The 16,377-nt window shown below is 39.5% G+C and overlaps 1 protein-coding gene across 2 annotated transcripts in view; it reads right to left on the bottom strand.

Moving 5' to 3' along the window:
• Positions 1-16,377, bottom strand: part of SYN2 (synapsin II) — a 151,607-nt gene that overhangs the window by 20,253 nt on the left and 114,977 nt on the right. For both annotated transcript variants that reach the window (XM_077924832.1, XM_028718898.2), the window contains exons 7-10: positions 14,092-14,234; positions 7,990-8,064; positions 5,321-5,423; positions 1,775-1,924 (exon numbers count right to left, since the gene is read on the bottom strand). In XM_077924832.1, coding sequence (XP_077780958.1) covers positions 1,775-1,924; positions 5,321-5,423; positions 7,990-8,064; positions 14,092-14,234 — 471 coding nt within the window. The remainder of the gene's footprint in view (positions 1-1,774; positions 1,925-5,320; positions 5,424-7,989; positions 8,065-14,091; positions 14,235-16,377) is intronic.

Below are 16,377 nucleotides of genomic sequence, written 5' to 3'. Positions count from 1 at the left end.
CCCCCTAACCCGTGGATTTTAGCACTCGAGTGCGAGCGCCCCCCCCAGATGTTGTGCCTGGTGCGGACGGCCCCCCCTGCACCCCCACGCTATGCCACTGTCTACAGTCGAATCACTCTACACTAGGGTGGAATCTTCCAGGAGTTAATTCTCTTTCAAATTTATCCCCACCCTCCAGACCTGATCACGATGAGAGGTGATGACTAACATGAGGAAGTAAGGAAAAAGGGGATGGATTGATTGATTGATGGTATGTGGTCATCAGTTGCTTGCATATTCTGAAACGTCACAGCAACGATGTGGCAAGATGATAGCTCTACCTTTTCTGGCTCAACCTAAACTAGGCTTAGGAATCAATAAGCTGTGATCCCAGATGTTTCTGTGATACCCCAAAACAGTCAATGGCTGAAATCAAAGCAAAATAAGACACAAAAACACAGACTATTGCTCATCGTCTCAAATAACATTCTGAATCACAAACCAGGAGCAAGAGTTAACTGAGTCCCTTCATGTTAGATGTGCTTGCTGAAATGAAATGCATGCAAAACAGATAGATTCAGATGGACAACAGCAAGAGCATCAAACCAAAGTCAGTAACTAACCTTTTTCTTTCTTTTGGTTCAGTAGTAAACTAAACCTGATGGGAGGTTCTGTCAGGTCTAGTCTCCATGACACATTTACAAAATATGGAGGCCACAGGAAACAGCCTCTGCATGGTGGCCACAGAAGACTAGCTATATGGAACACTTCCATCATGTAGAGTTTCTATACCAGTGGGCAACCATGGAATGGCTAGAAATGGCATGGGAACTTTCTAGATGACAGGGGCAATCCATGCAGCGAATCACTTTCTCTACTGAAATTCTTCCAGTAGTTTTCACATGACAAGCGTAACATGAGAAAGGGCCCTTAAAGTCTGAGCAGGAAACAAAACTCATCTATTGGGCTTTTTCCCAAGTGAAAATATTTGACTATTAGCATACTAGATTGACTTCCACAATCTAAGAACAGATCTCAGTTGGAGCATGTTAGAGGTGCAAAAAAGAAACTGTGGACAACTTTCTTTCTCTTTTGACCTCAGAGTAAATGACCACCAACTAAGAATACTTATGCTGGTTATAAACTCATGTGATCAGACTCTGCTGCTTTTACCCTTTACTGCAGTTTGCTTTGGCTCTAGAATGACTGAGCCTATTGCTTTCCATAAAGTTTGCAAACTACTTGAGTGGCTTCTGGAGGCTGATTTGATTGCATAGTTGTCTTGAGAATATTTTTAGTTGCTAAGTTACATTGTTGTTATATCTTTATTTATAGTATTTCATAGCATTTTGACAGCCTTGAGCTTGGGAAAGACAGCATATAATCATTTTAAATAAATAAAATAAAAGTAAAACCAGCATGGCCACAAAACCATGGATGCACCTTTGTACCAGCCTTGATGATTACTGAAAGAACTGAGTGAAAACAAAGCACATTGGAGCAAACAGGAGTCAAGACTGTTGATTCAGCTTATCCCACTGTAACATGTTCAGAAACCTACGTTTAATGTCATTTATATGCCCAAAGTAATGTCGCAACTTTATTGATGAGCTCTTGCTTGGATATTTTAAATATATGATGCTTGAAACTCTGTTCTAAGGAAGCACAAAAATCATACTCCATTTTTTACTATCCACTTCCTTCTAATAACAACAGCTCAACACGTCCTGAATCCTCATGACATTTGTCTACTGAAATCCGGCATGTGTTTATGAAGAGTGTCTGCATTCCTTACTTGTGGCTGCTGAGTGGCAGTTGGTTTCTGAGGAGATGGTACAGGTGTTTTAGACAACAGTTGGTTCATTCTGCTTACGACCAGCTCAGTAATAAGCTGTTTGTCTTCAACCTGATGCTCACCAATCAAAGGCATGGCACAATCCATAACCTAGAAGAAACAAAAGCTGATTAGGCAGTGAAATATCATTTTAGTGATTTGTTTATGCTGTGTTACAGACCATTATTGTTATCCATATTGTGCTGTGGATGACTGTAAATAAATTGAGTATTTCCATATATGCTGTGAGCCACCCAGAGTGGCTGGGGAAACCCAGCCAGATGGGCAGGGTATTACTACTACTACTACTACTACTACTACTACTACTACTACTACTATTATTATTACAAAATTTTAAAATTCTCTATGTCCAAATCTCAGTTTTGTTCATCAGGAAAGGTGAGGAGATTTGTGGAAGCCACTCAATTTTTCTTTTGTAACATGGGAAGGAAACTAAGCCAAAGTATAATTTAAAAAAGTATCTTGCAAGAAAAACTGGATGGGTGATTTCAACTGGTCCTTGGGAGAATATGCGGCATGGCTCCTTGATGTGGTATGGTTGTGATATGATGTGGCATCAGACAATGTAAGTCTGTCCTTGACTATGTGGACACACTGAACACTGAGAAATCTCCAGCAACAGCACCTGCTCTTTTTATGTGCGGCTATGTGGGGCATCAGAAGCAGCCACATGCTCACAATCTCTGCTCCCCAGCCAAAGGGAACATTATTTATTTAATAAAGCAAAAGTAGGGTAGGGGAGTGGACCCGGAATGCTTACTGGAATATGTATTGGTTTCAAGACCTATGGCCCTGGGGATTGAAGATGTCATAGAGAAACTGGATCAGAAGAACAGTTCCAGATCTCCTCAGTAACTGGCCCAGGCTGTTAACAGTCCAGCTTGGTGTGCATCAAGCACAATGTCCCAGGAACAGTTACAGCACAGTGGATGAACAATAGTGTTACGTAAAGGAGTATGTACAGAAGTGTGTGGGTTAGAGCTAAAGTTCAGAATTATGACATTTCCCCACCATCCTAATACTCTTCTGACCACAGCAGAACTACCCTATGTATTTAAAGAAAAGATCAAGACACTGTAATAAATTTCAGCAGACCAGCAATTATCCATAATGATCCTGCCTGGCTTTTACAGACTAAAATTTTCACATCTACTTCTGAGGATAGTAAGATAATAATTCCTCCAACTTAATAAATCCCTAATAACAACAGTAATGAACTACTTAATTGATTTTTTTTAATGGTGAACAAATGGGCAAGAGATATCAGCTGTTCTGATCACCATTATTATTTTTGCTATTGCTGCCCCACAACTACTCTTGAAGTTATCCATGCCAACAAAAGCTTTGATGCCAAACAATAAAGCTAGGATTATGTAACTAGTCTGCTAGCAAGTTTAATGGTTTCTAAAATTATCATTTGAACAGTCAAGTATTATCTTCTATACCTCATTTGGATATAATTGCAGCTTCACCGTTTCTATAAAACATTCCCCGGAAGAAAAAGTTTATTTTTGTTGTAGTTTTCATTAGAAGTTTATTATTAAAGTTCATCTGAAAGAATGACACTTGAACTGGTTTGTTTTTATCTTTATAGCTTGGGACCCCACATACCTACCTTTACGAAATTATTAGAATAGATTCAGATTATTATTTTTCTCTCACTTTTTAAAAGAGCCATAAATCATAATACAAGGAAGAGTTAAGCATGGGTTTAGGTGAACCTAATTTGGCAAATGATTATGGCCACTGGACAACTGGATGGAATCATCTGGGTCTAGTGTAATAATATGTTACACAACCCCCCCCCCCCCCATAAATGATATATAACAAAATATCAACCTAAAATGTTGATGTGTGTTTTCTTTTAAAGAAACAGTCTTAGCTGCTAATTTGTGTTGTTTTTGAAACCATATTAAGTTGTTTTTGTACTGCTTTTAAATCTACTTATGGTTGTTTTTATTGCGTGCTTGTAAATTGCCTTGAGACTTGTGTGAAAGATAGTTTGCGAAATAATAAATAAGCCTGAAGCTGCAATCTTGTACACAAATACTTGAGGGTAAGTCTACTTGGAAGAAAGTATGACTGAACCTCATTGAGCTCACTTTTGAGTAGACAAATAAAGAAATGCACTGTTAAAGTACAAAAAATTAAAAATTCTGGGCAGACAGAAAGGGTTAAGTAACATGTCATATGATTAGGAGACCAGAACCAGAAAAAGAAATGAAGGGGACAACAGCACATGCTGTTGGCCTGCAAATGGAAAACATGCTGAATCCCCCTACAGCAAACAATTCACATGGCTCTTATGAGCTAGAGAAAACAATTGTGCATGGTTATTACAGAAAGCAGACCAGAAGTGGCAATATATATTAATCATCTAAATCAGAGTGAGGTGAATCTGTGGCTCTCTAGAATTTGCTGAACTGCCACCATCCACGTCCAATTTCCATGCTGGCTTGAGATGATGGGAACTGGTGTCCAGTAACATCTAGAGCAGTGTTTCCCAACCCTTTTTGGGCAAAGGCACACTTGTTTCATGAAAAAAATCTCGAGGCACACCACCATTACAGCCCCGTGACGTCAGCGCGCAGCGTCACGCCGGGAGGGATGCACGAAAGTGTAAGTTTCAATTTTTCCCCCTCCCCCTTGCCTTCCTTCTGTGCCAACCGCCAAAAAGCCAAGAAAAAAGCCAAGACTTTAGGGCAGCAGGTCGACACGGAAGAAGCTCCTACCTAAGGACAGGTGCGACGGCCGTGTCCTCTTCTGCCACACTTGGCAGCCCTGCCTCACGGTCGTGACTCCCACCCTGATTTCTCCCCGCAGGTCGAGCGGCACAGGCAGCCCAATGTGTCCAGCCCAGACACAAGCCCCGCTTCCCCACTCTAGATCCTGAATGCGACCAAGTGCTCTGGACTCCCGAGCAGGGTGGGAAAGAGGACTCGCATCTGGTAGCCTCCGGGCTCCTCGCCTGCTCGAGGGATGGCATTGCAGGCAAGCTGCCGGCCGTCGCCATCGCCGCCCCCTCATGCGAGTGGACCATGTAAATCACATTATTAAAATAAAAGCTTGGACACTAAGAACTGCTAGCAACATTCTGCTGAAGGAATATGGCTTTCCTGACCTCTTGTTCCTGCTACAGCCCAAGTGCCTCATTGAAAAAACTGGTCCTAAGAGTTGGGAGAGCCTTGGGAATGGCGTGCAGCATCGGGAGGAGACCTGTGAAAATCTACTCATGTGAGTAAAGTGTCCTTCTGCTCCCACTAGAAAACTTTGGACCCAAGCCAAAGTCTGCATCCTTGGGCAGATGGACTTACCAAACTTCGAAATCATCCTAGTCTGTTTGCTAAGTAATCCAAAGTGGTGTGTGCTTTGCATGAATTAAAGAACATTTGTGGAATCTTTAGCAGAGGTTTTCCTTATTATCTTACAGCAACAGCAGCAGCAACAACAAAAACAGTGTTGGCAGAGGAAAAGCATATACCACACCTCAAAAATATAATCCTTCCCATCCTTGCCGTGAACTGCTTTGACAGCGCATATGTCCAAACCTCCAAACATCTCTGAACAGCTGTCAATCCAAAACTTGTACCTGGAATGTGAAAAGAAGCTCACTTTAGCCAAAAGCATGATCTTGTCACAACAGTGATCTAGCTATATTAGTTTGAATTTAGATTGTAACCATGCCTTGGTGCTAATACAAATCATCACCACATTAGCTCTTATATAACCTTCTCCAAATATTTCTGATGATCAAATTGCTCATTAAGGGAGATTGTTGCATAAGAGAACCAGATCTGAGACACTCATCTGATATTTTGTGCTTCTGAGTTGCCCTCACCCTGGCAACTTCACTTATCCTAATGCCCTCAGTTCAGTGTCAGGCTTTCTTTTAATGGGACTGTAACATAAAGCATTATATTCCAAGCCATAAAAGTACAACATGTGCAAACAGCAAAGCCTGGTCATTTCTAACATATCAGCACATGAAGCCATAATTAGCACTGACTGAAGGTCCCTGGTGCATGTACATGTGGTCAAACAGGCGTTTGCCACTGTGTAACATGGTAAGCAGCCTGAAAATTGGTTGTGATGCTAAACCTGCTTGATTGGAAGTCAGACTTACCCAAACCAACGCGATGTGCTTTGAATTGAAAGGACAGACAAAGAAGTGTCCTCCAGATGTTGTTGGACAATTGCTCTCATCAGACTCAGTCAACATGGCCAATGGTCAAGGATTATGGGAACGGTTGTTCAACAACATCTGTAGAGCACCACACTGGTTATCCTGCTATCTATCGTTGTTACTAATTGAAATCTGCTCTAGTAGAATGGTTTCTCTTTAAATAAAAAAAGCTAAGCACAGACATTTGCAAAAATGGTCTGAACTATTATTGATGAAATCTTGTGGAATGAAAGGAGTGGCTTATTTCTCGTATGACTTCATTTCTGAAGTTGTTTCTTGGATGCATGTCAAATTCAACATCTGTAGAAGTGCTGACCGTCATAATTGGCTTTATTTGTTTATAAGCCATTCTTGCTGTAAAGTGCTATAGTCTCTTGAATCTAGGAGAAGTGTTGTTTCTTTTAATGGTAAATCTGGAGAAAAACCAAACCAAACAAAGGAACCTTATTTTGAAAGGCTATTCCTATGAAACCAAAGAAACACTCAGAAGATCTTATTGAAGTCAGTTTTCATATACAATGCATAAAGCTGAAAAAACAGCCACACATGGAAACAAATATTGAGAACGGAAGGCTTGCCTTGAGCCTAAAGGCTGCTCAGTAAAAACATGTATGCATAGTGTTGTTGTTTTTAGGCGTGTGACAGATGCAATCTAATGCAGATCCAAAGCATACAATTTCTAACATACACCAAAGGGGCCACTTCCAATTTTTGCCACTTTGGCAAAAGGGTACTTTTCCTTTGTTCTCACACTCTAGGGCCAAACTACAGTTTATAATTGTCCTGGTGGTGGTGGAAAGCAGCTGGTGGGCGGCGGGAATGAAGTTGAGAGAAGAAACGGCTGGGGAGAACGGGATTCAACAGCCTCTTCTCCTGCATTTCAGTTAAATATATATATATTGGGAAACTATTCCATACATCTTCTTTGTAACATCTAGTTTGGCCCTCTGAAAAGGGTAGGAATAAATTGGTCAACATTTCCCATAATAAACCTTCAAGATGTGGAATCATAATCTTCTCACTTTACTGTTTTCTGGAAGCTATGTCTTATTGCCTTTTTCCACCTTTCAGGATATGATGTGCATCTCACTTATGTTTGTCATCTCAACAATTGCAATTGACTGGGTTATAGCTTACAAGCTCAGATATGAAATTTTAAAGCTTGCTTTAATAAAGTCATGCATGAAAACTCTTGTTTTTGGCCTTGGAACATAGAACACCTACTGTTATAAGCTGTTAACATGAACTAGCTGTTCTAAATGTTTGGGTTTCTTTTTTTCAAAGCTGATAATCTAGTATCTTGAAGTCCTGAAACATTGTGACCTGAATAGGACCCCCCCAAGAGCTTAACAATGGGGTGCACGGACAGCAGAATTTTCAACCCTCTCTGCAGAAGATCTCAAAAGGCACACTTATGTGCACACAGCTTATACACATGAATGTCAGGAAGGCCAGCAGGACACATGAAGTTGAGACTCGTTCCATTACCCTCTTTCTTTCCACTCATGCATTGTATGTGTAGAGAATGACTGAAGAGTGCCGAGGTGAATGGAGTGGGGGAAAACATTAACATTATTGGTATCAGGTTGATGTTGATTTTAAACAGTTTATCAGTGTTTTAAAAAAGAATTTTTCAGTGTTTTCCATGCAAGTAAGAAGATAAATGGCAATGGAAAGCAAAAGCTGAAAGAGAAGGATAGAAGCTCTTGGATAATGAATTCTCAGAGAATCTATTAAAGGGCTAGTTTCTCCCTTAAATGTCTGCTCTCCATCCACTCAAACTTTGAGCAGATGCAATGTTAGCAAAAGTATGCTGGTGCTGCACATACAACAACCACAACACTTCTAATAATTTCAGCTGTATTCCTATTATTCCTATTATTATTATTATTATTATTATTATTATTATTATTATTATTATTATTCCAATTAGGCACATCCATGATTTCTTATTGCATCAAGACTCATCTACCTATCTGACATGGCAATTTGTTCCAACATTGCAGATCCAGTGTTTGTCTTCCAGTTTCCAGATATTGAAGTTCTCCTGTGGAGAAATATAAAAGTTTTAGCAAGCAGCACACCAACCTCTTTGTTCTTATCATTAGCTTATTAATTGCTAACTTTTGGGTTTGTTTTTTTTTTAAAAGAAATAGCATGCCAAGGAACTTCCAAAAAGATTAAAATGAAACAAACATTATATTCAACTACCTCCCCAAATAAATAAATGCATTTAAATCTGATGTGTACAGGAAAGAAGACACTCATGAAAACAAATGTTATTTGTGTACTGAACCAACCCATAGCTATCTTTCCTGGCTCAGATAAGTTATATTTTTAAAAAAAGAATGAAATTATGAATTTGAACTTAGTGCAGCTGTGCTAAAAGTGAGAACTTCTCTGCTGTATGCAGAATAGTAACATGGGCTTGACCCATAATTTGTGTTCTGTAACAATAATTATGTGACTTCATACAGAGGTTTACTATTCATCATCACGCTGTGAGGTCTGAATCTATAGAACAGATTATAATTTAGAACAGTGTGTTTTTTCCGTATTAATACATAAATTTATGCCTTTAGTATATTGGTTTTGGAGAAAGACAAGGTAATGTGAGAAAATCCAACATGAGTGCAATTTTGTTCCTGCTGTGTTTGTTTCCTTTTCACCCCATGGTGTTTCCTTGAAACAGCGATGCATTTATATTCATATCCATATGTAGGAATCTCTAAACATTTGCAGGAGTTGTGGTATTTGGATTGACTCCATACTATATCTTACGTTATCTGATAACTGGCATATAATAGTCACCTATAATGCGAGTTCTCTACCTACTACAACATAACACTACAGAAGATTACAACAGTAGAGATTTAGATAGTAGATTTAAAACTCTAAAATAGCTTATATTTCCTGCGGTGGCCCTTCAATATTCTGTGCTTGTGTTAAAAGCACACTCACGAATGAAAACCAGCTGTAGAATATCAAGCTATTGACTAAATATATCTGAACATGTGAAGTGTAATAAAAGTTTCATGCTGATCTAGAGTAAATGGACCAAGTTCATTTTTAACTGTGATTAAACTGTGAAAGTCAAAGGAAATTGTCTCTAAGGGCTCATCCTCACTGCTGCTTGCCCCATGCTTAGAAAGCACAGGTCCAAGAGATTTTCCACTTGTCCCATACTTCTGAGGCATTTCTGATTCAGCAATAAAGATTGGGTTTCCCTGGGGGGAAGTGGAAGTTTGGACGAACCCTCAGTTTGTAATATTCTGCTAGACACCCCCCTTCCCTTGATAAATTATAACTGAAAATAATGTACAAGTATGAAATGGAAAAACTAACTACACAACAAGTTCTCACAAAAATATGTTTAAATCTACCATTGTATTGGAGGCCATGGTTTGTGAACAGTGACAATATTGCTGTAGAACATGAACAATTTTAACAGTGGGTATATTGTTTAGGAAAAAAAAACATTATATGGTCCTAAGAACCATCATTTTTTAATCACTATATGGTATTATTGGCTCTTGATCCATTTCTGAGCACAATTGAAAGTGCTGGTATTAACCTTAAAAATCCCACACAGCTTAGACATTGGCCGCTAAAAGGCAACCTATTCCCATGTGAGTTCTTCTGAACTTCTGAGAGCATCTTCAGAGGTCCTTCTATACGTACCCTTGCGTTTTGAGGAGAGGTCAGTTGCACCCAATCCCTGCAAAGTTTCCAATAAAATGGCAATAACTGTTATGTCTTTTGTTGCTATTCTTGTTATTAACCTGGATTGAATGTCCCTGCTCCACTTGCAACTCACACAAGATCCCAAAGCTACATTTACACAAGCCATATTGGCCTGATTTGCGTATCATGATAAACCAAATGATGGTCGTATGCCATAAGCCCAGGCTCTGTGCAAGCGAATCACAGCCACTTTGCTCCTCCGCTGCTGTGCTGAGATATGCCAGATTTTGGCTTAAATACGACATCTGAGACCAGGCTTATGGTTTAACTCTCCAAAGTAACCTTGAGCTCTAACAAAGGTTTGTGCTCTCGTTTACGTACTGTGATTTGTTCAGGAGATCTAAACCATGGCTCCAGGTTCAGATGTCATGCTAAGTCAAAGCATGTCTTACTGCAGTGCAGCAGATGATTGACCAGAGAGGGACAAAGTAGCCATGATCTCCTTTACAGGAGCCTGCATGTCCACATCAAGCCATGGTCTGGCTTACTGTGACATGAGAACCGGACAACTGTGTTCCACATCTGCTGCATAATATTATAAGGATAAGGCATGGAAGCAGATATAATTAAAAAGTAGCAGCAGGGCTGTAGAATTTCAGGGCACTTATTAGTGGAGGAGAAATTCTTATCAATGTTCTTAATGCTTTTGTATCCAGCTACTCTTACAAGGATCCATAGCTAGGAAATTCTTCTCTTCCCACGGCTTCCTACTCGCTCCTCTTTGTGTTTGGACAGGGTGAGTGAGCTTCTTCCTCCCTATTTCAACCAAACATTCTAAAACATGTTGCAAAAATAACATGGATGCCTAAAATGATCACTATGAACGGTAGTGGAATCAAAAAGTGAGACGAACGGCGTTTACAAATGTGCATCAAAGCTGCGCTACAGAAGAAGGATGAGGCGAGTCAAGTTCAGCTGGGCTAACAGACATGACAGAACTATTCAATGCACTTAGGAACTTGCTGAAATGAAAACAAGCAATAAAACAGAAATGGGAAACAAACTGAATTATGTAGTCATTGCAGCTAAGACAACGAATACAATAAAAGCATTGAGAACCGAATTGACTGCCTGCACTAAACAGACCATGGAAATAGAGCATGTGATTTATTCCACAACGTGTTACTATAATAATAGAAAGAGACTGTAAAGTGTGGAATGAAATGAAATGGTAGGGTCCAAATGGAATGACAGTAATGGGTACACACTTAAGATCATTTAATGTAGATTAGTTACTCCTTCAGTATCCTTTAACAACTCTCTCAAGGTCTATATACAATAAAGACCTTGTTCCAAAGTTCACAGGAAATATAATCTTTATGATGCTGCTTCATTTTCAATTATCCTGCTACAGGAAACAAGCCCATCTAAACATACACATTAGCCTTGTAGCCCCTGCCTTGCCATATAAATTCTCAGGGGCAGCAGGGAGGTTCCAATTTATGCAGTTCACTGCGTCTACAGGAGTTTTGCAGACAAGGAAATTACCCTGATCCCAGCTGCCGGCAGGGAGGATAACCTGCTGGATCCCATCATAACTCTCTCAGATTTCCTGGGCAGAAAAGCCAATTCGGGCAAAATTCAGCAACAAACCTAAATGGGACATCTTCCGGGTTTGACCCAACTATGGCAGCGACTGTGGCCCCTCCGGATGTTGTTGGACTTAAAACTCCATTAGCCTCAGTTCCATGCTCAATGGTCAACGATCAGGGGAGCTGTAGTCCAGAAACATCTAAAGAACCACAGGTTTCCCATGGACCAATTTTTGTATCTATATTCTCTCACAATAATAAGATTTCTGAAGGAAGCTTTTCTGAAAACCTGAGTTTTTACAAGAAAAGCATGGTGTTTCGTAAATGAATCTGGCTATGGAAAAGTGGGCAGAGCAAGGAGAGGCAGGACAAGTGGGTGAAGACTCTGGTAAGGGCTAAGCCTTGCTTAGACTGTTGCTACTCCCCTGATTTTTATTAATATGACTTGACTGTTGCAATTTTCATTGGTAATGTGTGATAAAGAATGTTATATACTGGAATATCTGCTTCCATTCTTGGCTACAAGATGGTCTGCCCCACTCCCTTGTCTCAGAAGATCTCCTCAATGGGAGCTTCTGTTGGCAACTGGCAACTGCCAGCTATGGAAGATTTGCCTTTCTCGAGAGCTGAGCAAGTTCCTGTTAATTGGCATCATTCTCTTGCCTTGTTAGTCCTGAGTGGGCTCTGCCCTCTGTTAGGCATTGGCCAAAGTGTGTCACCAAAGATGAGAGTAGGAAATGCTGCCTGAATAAACCTGGCACTACATCAGCGTCAGGTTATTTCTGTTCCTGAAACTATTCCTGAATGTACCCTATATAGTATCGTGAGACTCTTTTGCAAGCCGTTCTGACAGCTTCTTGGGGCTGGGAAAAGGGACATAATATTCTAAATGATTCAGTAGCTACCTAAATTTAACTAAAGGTTAAAGGTTAAATAAAGGTGTGTTCCCCCGCCCCCCCGATTGGCCCTGGCTACTTCCTGAAGAGGACCTAACCTTTTGCTGCCTGCTCTACTCTTATGCAGATCCTAACCAACAAAATACAGGCATCCCCCCACTTACATACAGGCTACGCTCCAGAACCTTCACACATAAGTGAAATTGTGTCCCGCCTGTCCCGAGCTGGCCTGCTTCCCTGAAGGGAGCCGGTGCGTCTGACGGTAGCAGCTGGCCATGGAGGGCGAGGGCTGAGAAGGATGCCCAGCGGAACCGCTGCCAGATGGGGTGTGCAGATGCACAGTGGAGGCACCTCCCGCCCGGCTGGCTTAACTGAAAGCTGCCTTTCCCCGCTCAGGCAGCATCCCCAAGCGAGGGAAGACCAGTCCATTTATTTATTTATATTTCACGGTGGCCTGTGCAAACGTGGTTGCACAAAAATCGGATGTTCGTAAGTGGGGGTGGGGTACCTATATTGTGACACCTAAAAGGCTCATGATATTTGTTATGGTGTTGTCACATAACCTGCAACCCTTACATTACCCTTTTTAAACATGCATATATATATATATATATATATATATATATATATATATATATATGACAACTGAGAATCACTTATCATGCCTCTGATGAAATGGGCTTTCATCATGTCGTAATAAAATCTGTTTCCTTTCATCCTGAGTATTATTTTTATGATTATTTAATAATGCATATACCATCTAGTGCCGAAATAGGTTTCCAAACATTCTACAAGTATATAAACCGGTTACAAGCAGCCATAATTAAAATACTCAATAAAACAATCCCATTAAAACACACAGTAATGAAAGCTGGAGACTTGGGCTGGGAGATCAAGGGAATGCCTGTGTAAACAGGTGTGTCTTCAAAAGCCAGCAGAATGCCAATGGCGACAGCCCTTCTCCTATTACAGCAGGGAGTGCATTCTATAACACCAGTGCCATCAGTGGGAAAACACAGTGGGATGACACTTTTGTGTCATCACAAGCCAATAACAACTAGGCACTTATCGATAGGTATTCAGTAGAGAAACTTATAAGACACCTACAAACCACGTGCTTGGAAATTGCTTTTATACTGGCTAAAGACAAAAATAAGAACGATGGACTGAATTTATGAGTTATGTTCCCTAAATCACTTGGCAGTGGGTCATTTTGTAAAAAATATATTATGCAACATCACCTTATACAAAGCAGAGAATTAGACACATTGCCTTTGGATTAACAAGGAGTTATGCATAGTCTTGCAGAGTTTTTCATCAACAGCCTGGTTCAGTGTCAGTCTAACTTCTTACATATTTGGTTTGCCTTATGGCAAGTAATTTGAGAATTATACATTATAATTTTCAGAACAGATAACTGTTCTGGGTAACCTTTCAATGTGATTCACAGATAATAATTTGCTTGTCTGTTCACAAGGGAAAAATCTTGAAAAGAGAGTTGCCCCCCCCCCCCTTAGGGTTTTGTGATTATTTTGAAATATGGAAAATAACTCTAGGGCAATTTCCAGTGGATGTTTCTTCAAGCTATCCCTGTCTTTTAAATTTTTTGTGCAGAATCTCTCTGTTTTGTTTTTATGTTCAGGAATTATATTATGTTTTGTTTGCATTCTACTGCACATCACTTTAAAAGATGAATTATTCTAATCTGAATTTCTGAATTTCTTAATATCCTTTTTTAAAGAATCCCCATTTTTTTACTCACTGATTCACAGTATTACTGATGCACTGTAGATTCCACACTGGTATAATGGTGAACTTTCATGCAAGGCCATAAAGTCTGGTTGTTACCTGCTTTACAGCTGATGGAACTGAAAATGAAAAAACAACAGAATGTTTGCTCACATGTATGCTTTGTAGTTGTTGCCTATCTTTTGGATCCTGATGTCATATTTGGAGTCTATGTAGGGTTCAGTAGTGGCATAGGTCTGAGTGAGTGCTACGACACTGGCTATATCCTGAAAATCATAGTGGTTGTCTACCTTGACCTGTTATTAGCCATAGATTTATAGCATGGGGAGACAAAAAGAATAAGATTAGAACTGTTAGGTTTACTTATACAGAAAACTCTACTTCTTGAACTTACCTAACAAGTTTATATTATTTTTTGCTAAACATTTCCCCTTAAACTTGAAATTTAACATGCAAATGCACAAAACATATCAAAATTCAGTGCCCACCCCCCATATTTATTCCCAGGACAGAAAATGATGTTTGGAAAATGCCCAGATTTCAGTGGATTCCTTGAAATCAGTTCTGTATATTGCTGTTCATTGTCACCCACTCAACCCCAACCTTAAATGGTGTCCCTGCAAAGCAAGCATCTTTATATGAGGGACAACCACACTTCTATACAACAAGGAAATAAGTTGAGACAGAGAATGACATCATTGAACATCCCTACTTATTATTGATTTATTGATTTATATAAATATCTACAACACATTTTCCCCCTCATATGTCTTTATGCAGACAATTAATTTCTAGCAATGCTTTATTGTAAAACTGACCCAGCAGTATCAATGAAGGGTACAGAAGCACATATTTACAGACCATCTGAAAATACAATAAAGAATTAGGACCTCTCTGTAAGGAAACAAATGGTGGTATTTAGGACAGTTGGCAATGTTTCAAATTCAAGAATAAAATATTTTAAAAACGGAATGGTATGAAAGTAGATTGATTCAAAGAATTATATTATCGTCTTACATCTAAAATTTACATCTAAAATTTTACATATAAAATATTGATTTCTCCAGCTTACTTTCCCTTCAACAATAGAATACAATGAAGTCTTTCATTATGCACTTTAGTAGAGCTCAGCATAGAAGAGATGAGATTTCAAATTCTTTTGTGGAAGATGTTTGGATATAGACTTGAAAATGGAACAAAAGCAAATGTAAAATGCTTGTTCTTCTCTAAATGTTAAAAGGTTAGGTTTAGAAGGATGTTTAATCAGTATAGTACACTATCATAGTTCATCAGAGTATATTCTAATCCAATTAAGTGAGAGAGCTTGGATTTCACTAAATCATTTAGCTTCTCTTTAAAAGGTTCAATAGACAAGTGCCAAGATCTTTTGTCACTTGTGACGCCACCTCCCATAGTAAATACTTCACTCTGAGGGATGTGTACATATTTGATTGAAGAAGTTGGCCTTTAGAATGGAAAATGCTGAGTAGATAGTGAACGCCAGATGTAAAAATATGATACTGAAAAGTCAGGCTGTGTGGGAGTGGGTGAGTAATAAAATGAAGAGAGTAGCTCATGTACTAGTTTTAGGGCTTATAATACTCAAATAATAGATTTTACAAAATCAGAAACTTCTCCATCTTTGATTAAAACCTGAGCTAAAGAAGAATTATTGTCCAAGACCTTTATCACCCACCCACTTCAATCCCAAATACCTGCCTTTCTTTTCATTTAAACCACCTGAATAGTATCTCTAGCAGCAGCAAACAGCTGGGGGCAGGGACGGGGAGAGAAAGTCAGAAAATCTGTCCCTCCCTCCTGTCTTTGGCATCTGGTATGTTGCTTGAGTGGCCCCATCCCCTGGGAATTTAGTTTTTTTCAAAGGCTACTACAATATCTGTAGGCTGTGTGGGAGTGTGTGACTAATAAAATGAAAAAAGTAGCTCATGTACTAATTTTAGGGCATATTTAGGGGCCTTGTGTCCTCTTGCCAGAGAAGGGATGGAGCACGTCCCCCTTTTCCTCTTCCTGAAGCTGTTTGGTGCTGGCTAGACTTCCAGCTAGGTAAGTGGGGTTTAAATGGAAGGACACAGGAGGTGAAGGACTAGGTAAACAGGATGGAAGATGTAGTGACTTAATGGATTGGAGGGTGTAAGTCCAGTTCATTATAAAACTATTAAAAGGTAAAATAATATAAAACAGAGGACAAATATCACGGGTGCGCAGTATTTCTGGCATAGGTAATTTGTCAATTTTTAGTTAAGAATAGTTCTTACTCTTTGAAGCATCTTTCAATTTGAAAAGCACCGACTTTTACAAGAGGATTATATGCTCAGGGGATTTATGCATATGCATAAAATTAAGCAAATACATACGGATGGACTTCTAAGCATGGGCCTCAAAATGGATTTGCATAATTACTGCCCTGAAGTTATAGCT

This window comes from Podarcis muralis, chromosome 2 (genome assembly GCF_964188315.1).
Source record: "Podarcis muralis chromosome 2, rPodMur119.hap1.1, whole genome shotgun sequence".
NCBI classification, from domain to species: Eukaryota; Metazoa; Chordata; class Lepidosauria; order Squamata; family Lacertidae; genus Podarcis; species Podarcis muralis.
This window is presented reverse-complemented; position numbering and strand designations above follow the sequence as displayed.